Genomic DNA, 21,628 nt, shown 5'->3' on the forward strand with positions numbered 1-21,628 from the left:
TTGCAATGGAGCTCGAGTTGGTCGTATTGCACGTGGGGACACGCTCAGAAGCAGAGAGTATCGCTCAGCGCCGTGGTGGGTGGCGCCTGCCGGACGATGCATTATGAAGTGGCGGCTGATGTGGTACAGGGGAGCGCGGTGCATCCACTTGTGGCTCTGCCAGGCGAGTATCGATCCCAAGCGGAATGTTTCGCTCAGAGCGGCGGTGGGACCCAGGTGGCGGGCGAGCGTTACGCTCTGCAACGGTCGATCGCCCGCCGCCGCCTGATAATCAGCCGAGCAGTGCTGATAGCGGCTGGTGATGGTGGCTTTTAGCGTGGCGGCTGTTGATCCGCGGCGCTGTCGCCGGGCCCTGCCGCGCCCCGCACCTGCACCCACCCCGCCCCGCCCCGCCCCGTTCCTTCCCGCCTCGCCGCATTCACTTACTTTTCTCGCTACCGGCACCTCGCCCCGACCTTGCCCCCGGCCACTGCGCCCCACACACCTGCTCACACGCCCCGCCCCGCCCCGCCCCGCTTCGCCCCGCTCTTTACTTTGTTGCCGCCCCAGGCTGTTTTCTGGCCAACTCCGCTTGCTCTCCGCCTGAGCGAGCTCCACACCCTCGCAGGCCTGTGTGCCAGTCTACCATGCATGCTCGTTCCACTCACCAGCCCCGCCTGCAGCTCAGAGAATTTTTCAGGAAGCATCAGAGGCCCCACGTTCGTTGTTCCCCGAGCAAGGCGCGTTGGCAGCGGTGCACAGCGAGCAGCCGCTGCCGGAGTAACGCCAGCTGGCCGCCACGAAATACAAACAGCATAATAGTGTTAAGCACGTCCACGCCTCGTAGCCACTCTGCGCTCACTTATCTCACCCGGCAACTCCCCTCGTGCACGCAACCTTGCCACGCACCGAGGCCACTCACGCCCCCACAGCCACCGTGCTGCTGGTATTTAAATACATCCATAAATATCTAGCCAAGTATCTACGCACACGCACCCGCACCCAAGATTCATGAGCGGGTTATCTTCACGCAGGAAATTTGGGCGTGCGGAGATACACGTCAATAAAGCGGTGCGCCTCGACCACACGGCAGTTCGGTTCAGCGGCATAAAATTAGTTCCTCCTCGAGTTTACACCGGCTTTACTGCCTCCACTGTGTTTACCCTTGCAACACCACAGGGTCCCTCCGCTCTTTTCTGTCCCTCCCTTCCTCCCTCTCCCGGTACCGCCGCGTCCTCGCTCTTGCCTCCCCTCTCTCCCCTCCTCTCCCCTTCCAGGAACCTGCTGCGCCCCTCCCGTGACGCCTCCAAACAAGATAACATCAGGGGCTCCCTCCCTCCCACCGCGACACTGATCACAACAGCAGAGGCTCGCGGCCCCACCAGCCATTGCCGTCACTTCCCTTTCGGCGCCTCCCTCGTGCACACTTACCAAAAGAACTTCATCCGATTAGTTAGCACAAAAATGTCCGCCCGATCGTCTGACTCCTGCCGCTCGGATTGAGATACTTTAAACATTTTGCCTCATTTGTTTTGAATCAGCAGCGAGCGAGAGGGTGAGTGAGGGGAGCGCAGGGCGGCGGAAAAAGGGGAAGGAAAAGTAGGATGCGTGGCAGGTTGAAAAAGGGAACGTGTGACCTTTTACTCCTTGAAGGGTGAGTCAGGGATGAATTGCGTGGACAGATTCCCTCAACCATTGTTGTTTTGATGCTGAGGGTCACGGTGCCGCCCTCCTCTCCTCTCCTCCTCCCACTCTCCTCTCGTCCACCCTCTCGCCCATGCACCCTCTCTTTCCCCTCTCCTCTCCCACCCTCTCCATGTTTTTCCTGACCCTCTGTCCACGTCCGAGTTTGATATGTTGTCCGCTCTTCCTCCCCCTCCCCCCTTCTCTCTCTCTCTCTCTCTCTCTCTCTCTCTCTCTCTCTCTCTCTCTCTCTCTCTCTCTCTCTCTCTCTCTCTCTCTCTCTCTCTCTCTCTCTCTCTCTCTCTCTCTCTCTCTCTCTCTCTCTCTCTCTCTCTCTCTCTCTCTCTCTCTCTCTCTCTCTCTCTCTCTCTCTCTCTCTCTCTCTCTCTCTCTCTCTCTCTCTCACTCACTCTCTCTCTCTAACTCTCTCTCTCTCTCTCTCTCTCTCTCTCTCTCTCTCTCTCTCTCTCTCTCTCTCTCTCTCTCTCTCTCTCTCTCTCTCTCTCTCTCTCTCTCTCTCTCTCTCTCTCTCTCTCTCTCTCTCTCTCTATCTTCTCTCTCTCTCTCTCTCTCTCTCTCTCTCTCTCTCTCTCTCTCTCTCTCTCTCTCTCTCTCTCTCTCTCTCTCTCTCCACCGCCTCGACGCTCATGCCCGGCTGATGCTCAGGAGAGACTCGTTCCGTGTGGAAAATTCAGGGAGAGTTGTCAGGTGTGGGGGCGAGGCCGGGGAGATCTTTTCGGACCGACACGCTCCTCAACCCACTCCCCCTCCCTCCCTCCCTCCCCCTGTCACCCCGCGGCGCCCCCCACTTCCCCACCCCGTCGCCCCGCTCTCTCTCTCGCCCCCCTCCTCCTCGGCAGCCGGTGTGTTCGCTCGTGGAAGGGAAATAACGGCGGGGAAATTCAGACCTTCATTTGCAAGTAAGATGGGAGTGAAGTCATCCAGAAACCAGGTTAAGGAAGTTTGCTAATCTCGCCATTAAGAAGGTTAGTAAGTGTTGTGCGTGTTTATCGCCGGGACAATGGTGTGGCCAGAAGCGCTCCACTCCGCGAAAAACGAGTCTTGCTGGAAATTTCAATCGGGTGGGAAAACTTCGGGAGAGAGGCGGCCGCTGCTGCTGCTGCTGCTGCTGCTCACTCCGCCGTTTGGTTTTTCCCCGCCAGCTGCCTCCTCCTGCCGCGTCCCGACCACGGCTTTGGCCTCGGCTTGCGACTCGCTTCTACGCCACAGCACATCCGGGTCCATCGTTGTTGTGCCTTGATTGTGGCTAGACGCGAAGCACAGGGTAGAAAGGGCGGTGTTTTGACGTGTCAGCGACGGAAGATGACCTTTTGTGGTGGTTTCTGGGTCTCGTTGAGTGTGTATCGGCTTCAGCACGCCGCCAGCGGAGCAAAAGAAGGGAACACTCGGAGTACGGTTACCGAAGGCTCCGACACAGCGGGTGGTGGGTGGTGGGTGGTGATAGTGGGGGGGGGGGGGAGAGGGGGCTGTGTCGGGCGTGTGCGGCGGCGGTGGCAGGGGCGAGGGGGGCGGCGGGCGGCAGGTGTATGTATGTATGTAGGCATGTGTGCGTGTGTACGTGAGGCTCGTGCACTACACACACACACACACACACACACACACACACACACACACACACACAGGCAGTGGCAGTGTGTGTGTGTGTGTGTGTGTGTGTCTGTGTGTGTGTGTGTGTAATAATAATTTAAAACATGAAGACCCTCCTTATAAATCTACACGCTGTTATAGATAGATTATTGCTATTATTAATTATAGAAGCGTTGGGGGGCAGAGAGAGAGAGAGAGAGAGAGAGAGAGAGAGAGAGAGAGAGAGAGAGAGAGAGAGAGAGGACAACAGGGACTACCTCGGCTGGTCAACTATCAGACTCATGTGCCAGCGTTCGGAGCGTCTCTTAACACATAACAGGACGCTCTGGGCGGCAATCAAAACTTTTTTTATTATTATTCCCCTCAGCCATGTCCCCAGCACGTTAAATATTAGCGAGCCTGGCGGGGAAGCTGGCAGAGGATGGGACTAGGCGGGAGAGGCGGGATGCAGCGGGGATAGGATGATGAGGAAGAGATGGGAAAGAGATTGGATGGAGAGGAAGAGAGGATAGGATGAGGTGAAGAGAGGATGGAAGGGAAAGGGATGGAATGGAGAGAAAAAGCAGATAGGATGAGGAGGAATAGAGATTGGAAAGGGTAGAGGATAGTGGGAATATAGAATGGGAATGGGGTAGATAGGAGAGGGAAAGGAATTGAATGGATAGGAAGAGGGATTAGGCTAAGGATGAAGTGATGATAGAAGGGTGGAAGATAATGGGAGTATAGAAAAGGAATTTGATGGGATAGGAAAGAAGAGGCGGAATAGGATAAGAATGGAATAGGGATAGAAATGGAGACGCTGGATAGAGTTTGGTGGGGTTGGGATGGATAGAGAACTGGAATACGGTAAGGTTGGGATAGGAACGAAGAGATAGGAAGGGAATAGAGCACCTCTCCTCACCTCATCTCACCTCTCCTCACCTCACCTCACCTCACCCTCCCACACTTTCCCAATCCAACCAACCAGGCAGGCAACAGCAGCACCGTCAGCGTGGCATGGTGCAGCCCATTAAGTGTGAGCGGAGGGATCACTCACGCTGGCACGGCACAACACCTTTCATTGGCACCTCACCCGCCCTCAATTTTTCATCCGATGGTGGTCCTGGTGGTCGCCCAGCGAAGCGCCGCTCAGCCCTCTCCCTCCCTCCCTCGCTCAGTGCTCTCCCGCGGCGATATCACGTCCCTGCTGCTGTTCTCCCCCTCCATCTCCTCCTCCTCGCACTCTCCCTCCATCCCCTCAGCCCCACATCCTCCTGTTCCTGCTTCTTGCTCCTCCTCTCCCGCCCTCCTCCTCCTCCTCCTCCACCTCGTTTCATATTCCACCCTGCCGTTCAACCTCCTGCCTCCAGCTCCCCTTGTCCTTGCTATACCACTCTTCCACCCGTCCACTTAGTTATCCACTCTTCCACATCCCCTCCCCAGTTCCCTGTCCACTCACTCATCCACTCCTCACTCCCCATGTCCCCTGCTGCTTCCTATTCCACCCTTCATCCTTCCACAAAGTCATCCACTATTTCACTCCTATGTCCCTGCAACCTCCTTCTCACCCTCCACTTAGTCCTTGATCCACCATTTCTCCTCTCCACCCAGTCCTTCCACCCCGCTAACACCCCGCAGTCATCTTTCCACCCACCCAGTTATGCACCCCCTTCCACTCTCCACATCCCTGCTGGCCTCCCCCTTCTCCATCCACCCAGTCCTCCATCCACCCTTCTCTTCCCGCTCCACTAACACCCCACAATCATCTTTCCACCCACCCAGTTATGCACCCTTCCTTTCCATATCCCTGCTGCAACCCTCCCCTCCCTCCACCCTGTCACCGATCCACCCAGCCCCCTCCACCTCCAGTGTCCCCGCTCTTTCAGTCGCCGGGTGGACGCAGTAAACTCCAGCCGCTCTGTAATCCTGGCCTCACTGTCACCGCCGCGTAAAAATTATAATTTAACGTTTTTCTGCTCTACTTCTGGCGTTCCCTTCCAGCTGAGAGCGCTTGATTGTAGTGAGGCGCGGACACTTGCTCGCCAAACAGCCGCGGGGATGATTGTAAAATGGTGTTGTTAACCTTGCACGGACGGGGCGGGAGAGGGAGTGAAGTGGCGAGGGAGAGGGAGTGGTGCGGCGGACGTGGAGTGGCGTGCGACCGACCTGTTTCATGGGGTGGTGTTAGTCAGCGGCACGTTAGCTTTAATGTGTATTTATTTAGCCGCATTTCTACGGGCTAACCAAGTACGTACGCTGCGTTTGTTATATATCTACCACCTGCCGTTCCCTAGGCCAACCCGCCCCCCCCAAAATTATGTTCGTGGCCATGGTCGCAACTTTCCGGATACGTTTGTCCCAGCCAGTGTTGAAATGTATCAGTTATCAGTCCATTAGTACCGGTGCATGGTGGGTTAGTGGTTGGTTGGTGGTGGCCAGGGAGGGAAAAAAAAGTGCTTGGAAATGATGTGAAAGTTCGGAAAAATGATGTGCTTGTTGAGGGAAAGGTTTGGGAGTTTTATTGTAGAGTTGTTGTGGCGAACGTAAATGGATAGAGACGTATTGATAGATTGATAGATAAAAAAGACAGATGTGAAGGTACGAAAATTTGTGTTTGTTTAGCGGGAAAGGTTGAGAGTTTTGTATTGTTATGGCTTACGTAAACAACATAGTAGAATCATTGATAGATTGATAAAGAGGCAGATAAATGGATAGACAGGAATACTAATGATCAGAGATAACTATTAATCAACACTTTAGAGTATACAAACGCTAGAGTGATAGATAACAATACATATATAGAGGTAGATAGGTAGATAGAAGATAGAAGAATAGACAGATAGGTAGAATAGAAGGAAAGAGAAAAGAAAAGGAAAGGAGCGAAGGGAGATGAAGGAGAGGGAAAATAAGGGAAAGGAATAGGAGAAAAGAGAAGAGAAGGGAAGAGAAGAAGGCAGGTAAAAAGATAGACAGAATAATTAACTTCAAATTACACTTATTATTCAACTCTGTAACTAAAACAAAACCAGGAGTCCAACTGATTCTGATTCCTTATACACCTGAATTTTTTTATGCAATTCGTTATATACTCAACAAACCTGATTCCACGCCTATCGAACCCCTCCCTCCCTCCTACCCCCCACACACACACATATGGAATCCGATCCTTTATATACATTGCCTCACTACCCTTTCCCGCCTCCTCGCCCTCGGTTGTCATACGTAAGTGGTGTTGCGTCTCTTGCCCCTTTGATCTGCAGCCAAGTCGTCGGTGTATTCAAAGCCTTTATAGTGTGACGGTTTGTTTCTTTCTCTCTCTTTCGTGTAGGTTTTGTTTTGTTCCTCGTGCGTGAATATCCTCTTGCGAAATGTCTTGCTCGCTCGCCCTCCGCTCCTCAAATATTGGACAGTTGTGACAATGCATATTTCTCTGTGTTTCTCTCTCTGTTTGTCTCTCTTTGTCGCTCTATGTATCTTTTTATCTTACAGGCTTATATATACGACAGTCAAAGTCACACAGTCTCACACATACGACAGTCTCATATGTACGACAGTCTCACAGTCTCATACATACGACAATCTCATTCTCACAATCAATCTCATATATCCACAGTCTCATATATGCAGCAGTCTCACAGTCTCGTATATACAACAAAACTTTAGTATGGTACATGTCCATCAAAATAAGACCGTTAAATAATGTTCCTTATACTTTTCTTATCATCTGTATTACCAAAACAAAGAATAGGTTGACGAATTGTAACATCGATATATGAAAGAAGGATGAATAGGTCCGTAGAGTATATATGGGTACGCGCATTAGTCATTTGTCAGTGCGTGGTGGTGGAAGGAAGTCAACCAGTCCTTATACGGTCGGAGGGGTGTGTCTGTCTGTCTGTCTGTCTGTTAATTGAAAGGTTCCAGTCTTGGGTTAGTGGGGGTGGAGTTAGTGGGCGTCGAGTTAGTGGGATGGGTTAGATGCTAGTGAGTGAAGCAACGCGACTCCTTGTGTATGCTCCCCGTCAGTTAGTTAGTCATACCGCTACTGCCGCTTCTGTGTATGTGTGTGAGTGTGTGTGTGTGTGTGTGTGTGTGTGTAGTAACGCGCGGATTATCTTCTCAGCCTTGATTTCACTGTGGTACTTGATCTTCTTGTGTGTGTATGATGCAAGTGCTCTCTCTCTCTCTCTCTCTCTCTCTCTCTCTCTCTCTCTCTCTCTCTCTCTCTCTCTCTCTCTCTCTCTCTCTCTCTCTCTCTCTCTCTCTCTCTCTCTCTCTCTCTTCATTGTTTTTTCCTTGTTTTTTTTTATTCAAGGGTTACGGAAGGAAGGGAAAGGAGGGGAAGGGAAGAGAAGGAAGGGGGAAAAGAAGAGAAGGAAGGGAAAAGGATAGGAATGGAATGAAAAGGAAAGGAGGGGAAGTGAAGGAAGGGGAAAAGAAGGGAAGGGAAGAGAAGGAAAGGGTTAGGATGGGAAGGAGAGAGGAAGAGATGGCAAGGTTTAGAAGGGAAGGAAGGGAAAGCAAGGTAAGGGGAGGAAAGGGAAGGGAAGGGAAAGGAAGGGAAGGGAAGGGAAGGGAAGAGAAGAGAAGAGAAGAGAAGAGAAGAGAAGAGAAGAGGAGGAAAGGGAAGGGAAGGGAAGGAGAGGGGGGTCCCTTTTACTCGTTTTGCTTGATTTGAGGGGTTTTATTTTTTCCTTTCTGATTTATTTTGTTTGTTTACTCAGCCCGCAGCCTCGACGCAGCCACGGAGCCGCGCCTGTTATGAATAATTATTGTGTGGGAATTGAATTAAAAGCAGATTAATACGCCTGCCCTTCTCTCTCTCTCTCTCTCTCTCTCTCTCTCTCTCTCTCTCTCTCTCTCTCTCTCTCTCTCACCTGTTACCCATCTATCTATCTTTATCTATCTTTATCTATTTTATCTATCAATCTAACTGAATTTATCTATCTATATGAGTGTGATAGAGAAAGAGAGGCAAACACACACACACACACACACACACACACACACACACACACACACACACACACACACACACACACGGGGCAGCAGAACAAAGGCTCGATCCTTCACCGCTGCACACGCCGGCCGCCGCGCGCGTGTCCAGCCAATAAATGACAGAAAGAGCGAGTGAGTGAGTGAGTGAGCGAGTGAGCGAGTGGGTGGGTGGAGGGGGTCGCGGGACGAGGCTGGCTGGTGGCTGGCTGGCTGGGCGGGCAGAGTAGTAACTTATGTTTGGGAGATGAAAGCTCCCATCCCAACTTTTAATTGGCAACATTGTAATTATGAGCGGAGCAATTTATTTCTAATATGCAGATCACAGTGAATGTTCGGAAATTCTCTATATAATTACTGATGAAATGTGGTGATAGTTCTCCGCCTCGCCTCAGCTATATGTGGCCTCCTCCTCCTCTCCTCTCCCTCTCCTCTCTCCCCCTTTTCCCTCCCTCCCTCCCTCCCTTCCTTCCTTCCCTTGCTATTCCGTCCTTCTCTCTCCCCGGTCACCCCCCACCTCCCTCTTTTCCACCACCCCTTACATGTACACCCACTCCTTCCTCCCCACTCTATCCCTCTCCTCCCCGTGCCATTCCCTCTCTCCCTCTCCCCTCCCATTCGTACTCTTCTATCCTCCTCCTCCTCCCTGTCACCTACCTTCCCACCTCCCTTCCCTCCATTCCCCTCCCTCCTCCCCAACCCCCCACGTGTACATGCTCTCACCTTCCTTCCCTCCCTTGCCTCTCCCTCCCCTCCTCACCCCCGGCCGCCCCCCTTCCACCCCACAAGCACACACCCTCACCGCCCCCTCGTTTATTCATCCCCATCCGCCCGTCACCTCACGTCCTGCAGCCAAAACACACACACACACACACACACACACACACACACACACACACACACACACACACACACACACGGCTTATTATGATGGCCAGCACGTCAGACTACGCTCGCCTCCGCAGCACCACAAGCTTTTTTTTTTTCCATCTCTACCTCTCCTTTTTTTGTCGTTGTTCTGAATGGCTGACAAATGGATGGGAGGTCATTATGAACGTATTGATCCGTGAAGGAGATTTTATCGCTTATGTGTACAGTTAATTCCTTGAACACACGTAGTTTGGCTTCCCTGATTATGGTAATGAGGAAAGGTAGGGAGGTAGAGGAGGGAGGGAGGGAGAGGGAGAGGTAATTGGTAGGCTGATTGGGATATGCATTGAAACTTATTAGGAAGTAGGAGATAGGTACAGTAATTGGCTGATTGCTCTTTTATTTTTAACGTAATGGTGAGGCTCTGCAGTGTATGTGATAGTTGATATGATGGTAAAGGACCGAGATTGTTATAGCTGACATGTAAGGTGAGGTGAGGTTGGGTTTGTACCGTCCACACACACACACACACACACACACACACTACAGTTCATGAGACAAGCTTAGTAGTTATTGCAGTTTCTTCAGTATATAACAGTAGAATCTTTATGTCACGAGAAAAAAAAAGAGTCAGTAACCTATTTATAAGAAATTACTTGATATTTTTATGTATGTCATTGTCGTACTTCTTCTTTTTACTCTGCTTGTCTTTAGTTTATATATTATTTCTGCACTTTTTACTACTGCTTAAAACTACCATTACTACTTAACATACTAGGCAGTGGACGTAACTTCTGCTTCTTCTTCTTCTTCTTCTTCTTCTGCTGACATATATCCCTCTTTATCACTTCCTAGGTCCTCCTCCTCCTCCTCTTGATCCTATCTTCTACTTCCCATCCACACACTTATCTTTCCAATGTGTTAATTATTTCCAATCAATAATAAACTAACCTCACTATTGCGCACACACCATCCCAGTTTAGCCACCCTTAAAGAGCCACGTTTTCTGCGGCCTTCAATGTGCCTCGTTTTCTCCCGCAGGATCCGGAGGGGCACGATAGAGTCTGCTTCAAAAAGGTGGCGGTGGTGGAGGACTTCTTCGACATCATCTACAACCTCCACGTCTGCAAGGATGGCAAGGAGCAGAAGCACATGGGCCAGAAGAGGACTTATAGAGCTGTGAGTAGAGAGTAATATGTGTAATGTTGTGTGTGTGGAGAAGGGAAGTGTTCTGCTGTGTGTTTATGTGTAAGGACTGAGGATGTCGTGTGTAAGGATGGGAACAGAAGCAGTGAGGAGAGTGTTCTGTTGTGTTGTATGTGTGATGGCGAGTGTAATATGTGTTGTGTTGTTTAACGACGGAGGATAGCAAGTGTAGTATGTGTGTTGTGTGTATAGTGGCAAGGAACAGAAGTAGATGGGACAGAACAGAACATACCAAGCTTAGTATAGGGTTATATGTGTGTTGCTTTCCTTTGATATGCTTTGTAAACTAATTCATTTATGTTTGATAGAGCGAGGTCCGTGTGTTAGGAAATTTCACTTGCTTAGGCTATCTTAAGGGTCATTTTAAGAGGGTTTGTAATTTTCAAAGACTTTACACATCAATATTATTTAACTTATCTGTATTTCCTTACATAAATACTGACCTCGACGTAATAACAGCATCTTATTATAATCTTTACGAGGTTTAAATCGTCATAGCAAAACAAAATACAAACCTTGAATTATTTACACAAAGAGAGAGACTTACGTAAGAAAAAAGAGTTGTAAAAATCCCAGCAACTCCCTCATACTTTATTTACTCAACGGACTACACTACTTCCTCGCAGCACATCATCATTGCATATGCTGTTTGTTATCTGGTCAAGCCCTTTTTGTAGCACCGCAGGCTTTTCCTCTTCAAACGATTACTAGTTTCAAGGGGATGAGGAGGGGCAGGGGAGGAACTTTTCATGTTTTCAGTGCCTCAAGGTAGCCAGCGACAGGTGTTGACAGGAGGAGGGGTGGGGTGGGAGAGGGAAGTGTCTATCAGGCGGTGTGATCCGAGAAGGGTATGACTGACTAACTGACTTCTAAATTAACGGAAGACCTTAATGAATGCTCTGTTGCCGAACCATTTACCTGACTGATTGATTTTTTAACTTTCTGACTGATTGGATAACTAACGTAATTTCTGAATGAATGCATACTTTCTTGACTGACTAGTGGACTGACTGACTAACTGGGTAACTGACTGAGTGACTAGCAGACTTTTTAACCGACAAACTGATGAAAAGACTGAGTTTCTGGCTGACTGACGGGCTAATGGACAAGTTTACCAAATTAGTTCATGAATAGTTTAGCGAATGGGCGACTATATGAACGGTAGAGGCACACCATTTATAAGCCAGGCTGCTACACACCACTTTCTGCCGCTGTCGTTCGTCGGCCCACACACAGCTGGCGAGGAGCAACGCCCTGACTTGTGGGGCGTAGCAGCTGTGGGTTAGGTTAGGGGGCAGGAGGGTAGTGAGTGTCCCTCGGTTATGTGTTTCTGACCATGACTGTAGGCTATAGCTGGGTCGCTCTCTCTCATACACACACGGTAGATAGATAGATAGAAAGTTAGAGATTTAGGTAGATAGATCGATATAGTAAGGTAGGTAGGTAGGTGGATAGATAAATAGATAAAGTGAGTTAATGAGTGAGTGAGTGAGACAGACAGAGAGACAGACAAACAGAACAACAAACAAATAAACACATGAACTACGTGAACAAAATGAAGAACACAGTGTTACAAATATATTCTGTTTTAAATGTTTTAGGATCGGAGAGTCTATGAAATCAGTCTGTTTCAATCCACGCGCACGCTGTGTAAAAATTTCAAATAAATGTTTTCAGCATATTTGTTGACTTTATATTCATGGGCGCTTATTTATTTATTCATTTGTATATATTTTGAGTGCCATTTTATATGTAGTAATACTCTCTGTCTGCCTGTCTGTTTGTCTGTCTGTGTGTGTGTCGGTGTTTGTTTGTCTGTCTGTCTGTATGTATGTATGTATGTTTCTGTCTTTATATCTGTCTGCCTCTCTCTCTCTCTCTCTCTCTCTCTCTCTCTCTCTCTCTCTCTCTCTCTCTCTCTCTCTCTCTCTCTCTCTCTCTCTCTCTCTCTCTCTAACTCACGGACACACACACACACACACACACACACATCTCCAGTAACCACCCCCCTGCCTTCCCACAGGTGTCTGAGCGGTACGCCTTTGTGCCGCGGGAGGCCGTCACCAAGTTCTTGGTCCTATGCACGGAGTGTCCCCGGCGCTCTGTGGGCGTGCACGTCAGCCTGGGTGTGCCTCTCGCCGTTGCCAACCTGCCCGTGCCGCCGCCCGCTCTGCCGGTCCCCACCCTGCCGCCGCCGCCGCCGCCACCCCCCATCAGGTACCTGCCCTTTAAAGTAAATTTTCCGTCGCATTACTGGAGGCCGCGGGAACCCTGGCACCGGGGCCGCACGTCGCCTGCACACACCTGCCGCCCGCCAAGCCTGAGCCTCGGCTCGCTGTGTTGTGTCCGCCGCCACTCCAGCAAATTGTTGCCTCCCGGCGTCCTTCAGTTTGCTGGTGTGTCGATGCTGAGTTTTCCGTCGCACGCCATGTGTCATGACGTGGTCTGTCCCTCGCGGGGGTGTTATTAAGACTGTCATAAAAAAAGTTGGAGAGAGAGAGAGAGAGAGAGAGAGAGAGAGAGAGAGAGAGAGAGTAGACACAAGGAACACTAGTAATATTAAATAGATATATCCGTAGTGTACAAACGAGATAAATAGTTTAACATCGCAAAACACACAATGAAAATCAATATAGTATGAATAATACGTAAAAGTGGTATGCGAACGAAGTCAACAAGTGTGACAGACTGACATAAAAAAATACAACTTTGCACACAACAGATGCAGTAGAGTATGCAAACAAACAAACAAAAAAAAGAAACAGAGATATAGTTGTATTTCGAGAGAGAGAGAGAGAGAGAGAGAGAGAGAGAAAGGGGGAGAACTTTTCACTACTCTCTCCTACTCCTTCGCTTCTGTTTACTCCTCCCACCCCCACGCTCCTTTCATCCACCCCTTCCCCCTCATCCACACCCATTTCCCTTCATCCACCCCGTCCCCCTCATCCACTCTCGTCGCTTCTCAACTCCCTTCTTCCCCTCATCCACTTCCGCCCCTCTCATTCACCTCCTCCCCCCACATCCACCCCGCCCCCATCCACTCTCATCCCCTCATCCACCCCCACCCCTCTAATCCACCCACACTCCCCAGCGAAGGTGTCACGGAGAATCATGACCCATCACGTTAAAGTTGCAAGCTCTCTCTCTCTCTCTCTCTCTCTCTCTCTCTCTCTCTCTCTCTCTCTCTCTCTCTCTCTCTCTCCTCTCTCTCCTCCTCCTCCTCCTCCTCTTTTTCGTCTTCCTCCTCTTTATTTTCCTCCGTCGCTGGCTCTCTCCTCTTTTTCTTCCTCTTCGTCTTCCTCCTCCTCCTCCTCCTCCGCGTCCTCCTCCTCCTCCTCCTCCTCCTCCTCCTCCTCCTCCTCCTTTTACCAAATGGATCCTTGCGTCACCAGGCACTTACCTTTCCTTTCCGCCTCTTCCTCTTCCTCTTCATTTTCCTCCTCATTTTCCTCCTCATTTTCCACCTCCTCTTCCTCTTCCTCCTCATTTTCCTCCTCATTTTCCACCTCCTCTTCCTCTTCCTCCTCATTTTACTAATCATTTTCCAACTCCTCTTCCTCTTCCTCCTCATTTTCCTCCTCATTTTCCACCTCCTCTTCCTCTTCCTCCTCATTTTCCTCCTCATTTTCCACCTCCTCTTCCTCTTCCTCCTCATTTTCCTCCTCATTTTCCACCTCCTCTTCCTCTTCCTCCTCATTTTCCTCCTCATTTTCCACCTCCTCTTCCTCTTCCTCCTCATTTTCCTCACTCTCCACCTCTTCTTCCTCTTCCTCCTCATTTCCCACCTCTTCTTCCTCTTCTTCTTTCTCCTTCACATATAGAAATAAGCTCAATATATAAATAAATTCAGAAATTTTAAAAGCGTATAAGCCAGGAAAGAGGATGACTGCCCCTGATAAACAGAAAATATATAGTGCCAGCGTGAACACTAAACAGCCTTATTATCTAACATCTTTACAGTCTTCGGTCAATCACCAGAAGTTTTGAATCATTCCAGAATCATACCACTTAACTTACAAATACCCGAATAACAAATAATATATAGTGGCAGCGTGAACACTAAACAACCTTATTATCTAACATCTTTAAGACAGTCTTCGGTCAATAATCATAAGTTTTGAACCATTCCATAATCATACCACTGAACTTACTAATACTCGAACATATTAAAACGTGGTCACCTTCAACATCACAAAAAGCAAAAGAACATCAGTCAGTCAGGACACTTACCGAACCTAATGACCACGTTACATGGGTGTATGCCGCTAAGGTTAATCTTCGGTCAATACGTGAAGGTTTTGAGCCATTGTTTAATCACATCACCTAAACTTACAGATACTCGAAGAACATAATGCAAACGTGACCACTTTCAACATAACTAAAAGCAAAAGAACATCAATGAATCAGGGGACTATGCTAATCTCAAACAGGTAGGTGTCTCTCTCGCTGAGGTTATGTAACAAAGGGAGGTACGTGTTCGGGTTATGTCATGCGTGGGAAATAAGAAACGGGTTCATAAAAAGTAAACTGAAGAGGAGAAGGAGGAGGAGGAGGAGGAGGAGGAAGAATAGAACACGAGGAGGTTAAACATGAAACGAGTTGAAAGGAAACACGAAGGTGGAGAAATTTTATTAGAGAGAGCAAAGTAAATAGAAATACAGGAGCCTTAGCTACGAGAGAGAGAGAGAGAGAGAGAGAGAGAGAGAGAGAGAGAGAGAGAGAGAGAGAGAGAGAGAGAGAGAGAGAGAGAATTATATAATCGACCACGGACTGTCAGTTATAACGATGAACTTAACTAACTAACTAAGCACAAACACACACACACACACACTTGTTATATTACCCACCGTCTGTAATGACCTGACACGTGACCTTTTTTTATTCTTTATCTTTTTTTTCATTGCTTCGCTTTTTTTCATTCTTTTTCATTTTCTTCTTTTCATGATCGTCTTGCATTTTTTTTTTAATTTTCTTCTCCTTTTTTTTATTTCGTCCCTTCCATTTTATTTTCATCCTTTTCCTTTTCCTTTTTTCATTGGTTCCCTTTTATTCATTTTTCTTGCATTTTCTCTTTTTTTTCCATCGCCTCCTTTTTTTCATTCTTTTTTCTTGTATTTCTCTTACATTCTTTGCTTTTTTATTTCATTGTCTCCCTTTTTTCATTCTTTTTTATCATTCTCTTCATATTCTTCTATTTTTTTATCATCGCTTCATCGCTCATCAGACTACACTAAAAGCTTCCTTCTCTCACCTGAGCAAAGTACCTGAGCTCGTTACGCTGCCTGCCCTGCCGCGAAGACTACCTGACGCGGCCTTGTCACCTCAACGAAGCGGAGACTCACCTGGGAACCGTGAATGTTTAATAGGTACATGACACACACACACACACACACACACACACACACACACACACACACACACACACACACACACACACACACACACTTCCCCAGTCACACCTCGGATATCAATGGACAAGCAAATAAGTTAAAGAAGAATAAATACAAGTGTGTGGACAAGCGTTTCTTTCTGACGTGTAAAAATCTTATTAGTGAGTTCTTTGATGTCTCTCCCTCGAGGCCTGGAGAGAGAGAGAGAGAGAGAGAGAGAGAGAGAGAGAGAGAGAGAGAGAGAGAGAGAGAGAGAACGAGGAGGTTTTAGTCTTTGTAATTATTATGTCATGAATGAAGATTCGCGTTGTAGTATGTGTATTTGTTGACACTTGTTGTTTTAGTGGTAGAGAACACGTGTTTCATTGAAGGTTAAGTCATTCCCCTTTCTGTCTATTTATCTATTTTTCTATTATTTAACTACTCTTCTCTTCCTGTTTTCGTTATATCACTTCTATCGTATTTTAGTGGTTGAGAACACGTGTTTCATTAAAGGTTAAGTTTTTCCTCTCTCTATCTATCTATCTATCTATCTATTCCTCTCTATTACTGAAGTACTCTCCTCTTCCTGTCTTCCTTATATCACTTCTATCGTATTTTAGTGGTTGAGAACTTGAGAACACGTGTTTCATTAAAGGTTAAGTTTTTCCTCTCTATTTATCTATCTATCTATTTCTCTATTATTTAACTACTCTCTTCTTTCTCCCTTCATTATGTCTCTGGTACCATATTTTAATAGTTGAGAACACGCATTCCAATGAAGGTTATATATATTCTTTTTTATCTCACTATCGATTATACTCTTTCTTCCCTTTAATTAACTCCCTCCTTCCTTTCCTTTCCTCATTCCAGTCGTCACCGTGCATGAAGAAGCACCATCGTCACGCATATCTTAATGATTGATGTTTTTCTTCCCATGCTCTCTTTATTATACTTATTTTCTCACTTAATTAATTTCCCGTCTTCCTCTCATCATTTCATTCGCTACCACGAAGAGCCAATATCATCACATATTTCGTATTTACTCATTAAGAACACGTTTTCCATTGAAGCTTAATGTATTTTTCGCTAGCTCTCTATCTAACCTATTTATTCTCTTAATTAATTTCCGGTCTTCTCTCCCCATTCCAGTCGTCACCACGAAGAACCACCCACTACAGAGGACCAACAACAGCCCTGCTACGCCCCGCCCGTGTCCCTACACCACCACCCACACCACCAGTACCTCCACACACGCCAGCACGCCCAGCCACAATCCCCTCACGCCCCTCCGGTACCACACTCCCCCCACCAAACCACGCCACCCCCGCCGTCCCCACACCCTCCCCCGTCGCCGCACTCCCCTCTCACACACCAGCGGGAGTTGCAGAAGTACCACCAACACCTCCAGCTTCAGCAGCATCTTCACGAGACGAAACAGCACCACCAGAAATCCCAGGAGGAGAGAAAGGACGGGGAGGAGGAGGATGTGGACGTGGAGGGATGTGATACCAACAGCAGGAGAGGAGAGGAGGTCGGGGAGCACATAGCGAAGGAGGAAAATGACAATGTGGAGATTAATGTGGATGGGATGGAGGCGGAGGAGAGCAGCGCGGAGTGGATGTACGCGAAGAGGGTGAGCGCCGTCAGCCATGAGGTGGACTACCGGCTCCCCATCACCAGCATCTATCTCAAGCACTGCGCCAGCGCCTTCACCCCCTACAACAACAACTACAACACCTACAACAACAACAACTACTACGGCAACTACAACTACTACAGCCAGTGGAAGGTAAGTTGAGGATTTGGTTTCTTGTACTGTGTTGTTATGAATGGGGTGTTAATAGATAGAGAGATAGAAAGATAGGTAGATTGAGAGAGAGAGAGAGAGAGAGAGAGAGAGAGAGAGAGAGAGAGAGAGAGAGAGTGTATGTGTGTTTCTTGCGTTCCATATATTAAACCCATTCAAGCACTTTCCATCCTGCTCCTTGTGAAACTTTTAATACGCATAGATAGACAAACGTATCAATAACCAGATGTATTAATAGAAAGACGCATAGATAAACACATACAGATAGACAGACGTATAGATAAGCAAGGATATAGATACACATACATATAGACAGACAGTTCAATATACACACACACACAGGTCAAAAGGTTAATCATCAGGTAGTTTTCGCGCCTCCCTCCTTCACGGTCCTCGCCATCGGTATTATCCAAGCGGCGGCGGTGGCGGTGGTGGTAGCGGGGATGGAGGCGACAGCTGGAAAATTATCCCTTCCCCGCCCTCGCCTCCTTCCCCTCCTCCTCCTGCTCCTCCTGCCGCCCGGTGAAAATAAATCATCGGTGGCAGGAACTTGCGAGGACGGGAATGCCATTATAAATTTGCTTTCTTTCCACTCTAGGTACGCCATTGTATTTATTTTTAGTACTGTTGCTGGAGATGGACTTTGAACGCTTACTTACTAGGGACTTCGAACACTTACTAGGATCATAAGAGGAAAGGATGTGGATAGAAGATAATTAAAACCATACGATAATTTGTTTCCTTTCAACTTTAGGTACGTCATTATATATATTTTGGGAACTAGTGTATTGGAATGGACTTAGAACACTCAGGGTCATAAGAGGAAAGGATGTGGATAGAAGATAATTAAAACCATACGATAATTTGTTTCCTTTCAACTTTAGGTACGTCATTATATATATATTTTGGGAACTAGTGTATTGGAATGGACTTAGAACACTCAGGGTCATAAGAGGAAAGGATGTGAATAGAAATAAATTAAAACCATACGATAATTTGTTTCCTTTCAACTTTAGGTACGTCATTATATATATTTTTGGCACCCGGGATGGACTTAGAACACTCAGGGTCATAAGAGAAGAGGATACAATTAGAAAATCATTAGAATCGCAAGGCACTTTGCTCTTAGACACGGAATATCTCGTTCCCAGCGTCATTCGAGAACTGGAATTTCATTATAGATTCTTTTCTTACAACTCTTAGTACTTTTGTCACGTCTGGAATTTCATTTTCTGTGTTTTCTTCAAATATTAATCATCATGCTGCTAAAGATACTGGTGGACTCTTGCATCATCTTTTATGGCTTGCTTATAGACTGCCTGCCTGCCTGCCCTCCCCTCCCACCCCCTCCACCACCACCACCCACCCACCCATTTTCTCGTCCAAGTGTGAGGTCGTTCGAAGAAGCCTAGCTATGGATTTATTGACTCGCCGCAGCACATTCAACATGCACATTCCGATAATTCAAGGATGTGCGGCGAATCGTCCTCTTCCTCCTCTTTATGGGACCCCGCACGCACGCTCACCATCATCATCATCATCGTATTCATCATTTTCCTCATTTATTCACTCAGGCGAGGACGAATGTCAGGTGTTTGGTTGGTAGGTACGAGGTGAAGTACATACGTGTGTTTGTGTAGGGGTTATAGGAGAGGCAAGGTGAAAGGAGGAGGAAAGGGAAGGTAGGGGGAAGATGAGGGTATGGGTGAAAAGGTATAAGGTGGAGGGACTGAGAAAGGAAGGCGTGAGGAATAGGGGAGAAAAGGATGGAGGAGGAGAATAGGAAGGCGGGAAGAATAGAGAGAAAAAGGTGGAAGGAGGAAGAAAGGAAGGCGTGAGGAATAGGGGAGAAAAGGATGGTGGAGGAGAACTGGAAGGCGGAAGGAATAGAAGGAAAAAGGAAGGCAGGAGAAAAGGTGGAAGGAGGAAGAAAGGAAGGCGTGAGGAATAGGGGAGAAGAGGATGGTGGAGGGGAACAGGAAGGCGTGAAGAATAGAGAGGAAAAAGAAGGAAGGGAATACAGTAGAAGGAGGAGATAAAGCCGTAAGGAAGTGGAGAACGAGAAGAAACAAGAAAAAGTGGAAGGAGGAGGAAAGGAAGGAATCGAACGCAAATCTTAGCTTGCATTTTAAGTTTATATTTTTAAGTTGACACTCAGAAACATTAACTTAGAGACAAAAACTTAACTGGAGGTGTGTTGGGAACGAGGCTGGAATACCCTTACCTGTAGTCACGGAATAGGTGTATAGGTTTAGGCCAATTTGTACGCACCATTCTTACCTGGAGAACTGCTAGAAAGTATTAAAAGAAATGTAAAGTCCCGATAAAGTTTGATTCATGTAATATTTCGACTTTTTCAATTTGATACGTTTGCACAATTCCCAGAGTATTTTTTTCACTGATACGAGTTCATATTAACAACGGCGACAGAAGTTATTGTTATTGTTATTTGTGATGGCTTAGGTGTTGGTTGTGAAAATGGTCATGGTTGCTTCAGGAATGGTGCGTACGGATACCCTTCCCAGTCTTGCCTCCCACCTTTCCTTCCCGCTCTCTGTGGCCGTGTCCGTGTTGTCCCTGTCGTCTGGCCGCTCGCTGGTGACCGTTCGTATAGGTTGATATGCTCCTGTATTTCCCAACACTGGTGGAGGTGTATTCAGTGCCGGTCACCCTGCGCCCTCCCTCCACCCCCCACGCTCACCCCTCCCCACACCTCTTAAACCTCACTCCGTTCTCTCTACCTTTTTTTCTTTCCCCCTTCCACCTCCTCCTGCCCTCCCTAACCAAACCCGATTAGATAGTTAGTGTAGGTTGCAACAAACAACCTCTGACCACCAGCAGGGTCTGTGTTTGTTGTTCTCTTGTTCCTTTGTGTACCTCCTTTCCTGCTCCCCTTCGTACCTCACCTTGCCTCCCTTTCATAACTATGCCCCCTAACCAAAAACCCCTCCTCGCTACCTATTTTCTTGCCCCCGTCCACCTCCTCCTGATCTCCCTTCGTACCCTCGCCTCCTTAACCAAACCCATTTCTCTACCTCTATTCCTGCCCACTTGTATCTCCGCCCCCTAACCCATACTTCTCCCTCAGCCTCTTCTCCCCTTCCCCTCACCACCCTTCGTACTTACACCCCTCAAGCCTCACCTCCGGCCCCTCAACCTCCTTCCCGGCACCCTCACCCTCGCTCCCCCACAGCCGCCGTCCCCCTGTGCCTGGTGTGTCTGTCTTGTCCAACTCCCCCGCCAGACTGGGAGATGGGATGCGGTGGGGACACGGGGACACAGGGACACGGGGGCACAGGGACACGGCACCACCTTCCCAGCCTCGGGTGTTGGCTATTTTTACTGGGGTTTGAACGCTGTTGATGAATAAATACCCCCGTTTGCCTTGTGTTGAGAGAGAGAGAGAGAGAGAGAGAGAGAGAGAGAGAGAGAGAGAGAGAGAGAGAGAGAGAGAGAGAGAGAGAGAGGTGAGCGATGGAGTAAAAATTTAATAGTCTTTTTTTATTCTGCCCCGGTTTTAGTTATTGCAATACACAGGTGGGGTGTTGCAGAGTATTGTGTAATGTCAACGTACGTGAGAGTTTTGCCGTAAAGTTGCGTCAGGCGTGTTCTCCAGCCATACGCTTTTTTTATTAATTTTCTTGCAGGGAATATTAAATTTGGTAGGAAAGACCTCTCCCCTCCGCCCTCTTCCTCCACCGCCCCCCTTTCCCAAGAGTTGGTTGCTAAGATGCTCTTCGGAATTTACTCCCCCTGTTTTTTGGTTGATTTTACTCATTTTTACGTCAACCTGTGATTTTTAGGCTCGCTTTGCTTTAGTACTCAATGCGCCTCGTGTGTATCCGCCACAGTAACGTTAAGAGGAGCACCTGAGAAGGATTTTTGGCCAGGTAAAAAACAGACCGACGGCAACTGCGTTCTGGCGCTACACGGGACTTCAGCTTACCAGGCCAGCCAGCATTGGCGGCTCAGTGTGGCTGGGAGCGCGCAGGAGTGTGGGTGTGCACACTGTGACGCGCGTCTGTCATTACTTATCAAGCTCCGTTCGTGGCTTCTTGCAGTGGAATCAAGCGTGGAGTGAGAATGAGTGAACGCAAGACTCGGAAGGCAAGATAAAACCCTTCTCTTG

At 48.0% G+C, this 21,628-nt stretch overlaps 1 protein-coding gene across 1 annotated transcript in view; it reads left to right on the plus strand.

Annotated features, from left to right (window-relative positions):
• The window catches only part of LOC126998631 (uncharacterized), a 189,077-nt gene that overhangs the window by 135,175 nt on the left and 32,274 nt on the right, over nucleotides 1–21,628 (plus strand). The window contains exons 3-5 of the mRNA XM_050860567.1: nucleotides 10,156–10,293; nucleotides 12,344–12,537; nucleotides 16,842–17,481. Of these exons, the coding sequence (XP_050716524.1) occupies nucleotides 10,156–10,293; nucleotides 12,344–12,537; nucleotides 16,842–17,481 (972 nt within the window). The remainder of the gene's footprint in view (nucleotides 1–10,155; nucleotides 10,294–12,343; nucleotides 12,538–16,841; nucleotides 17,482–21,628) is intronic.

This window comes from Eriocheir sinensis, chromosome 14 (assembly GCF_024679095.1).
Source record: "Eriocheir sinensis breed Jianghai 21 chromosome 14, ASM2467909v1, whole genome shotgun sequence".
Lineage (NCBI taxonomy): Eukaryota > Metazoa > Arthropoda > Malacostraca > Decapoda > Varunidae > Eriocheir > Eriocheir sinensis.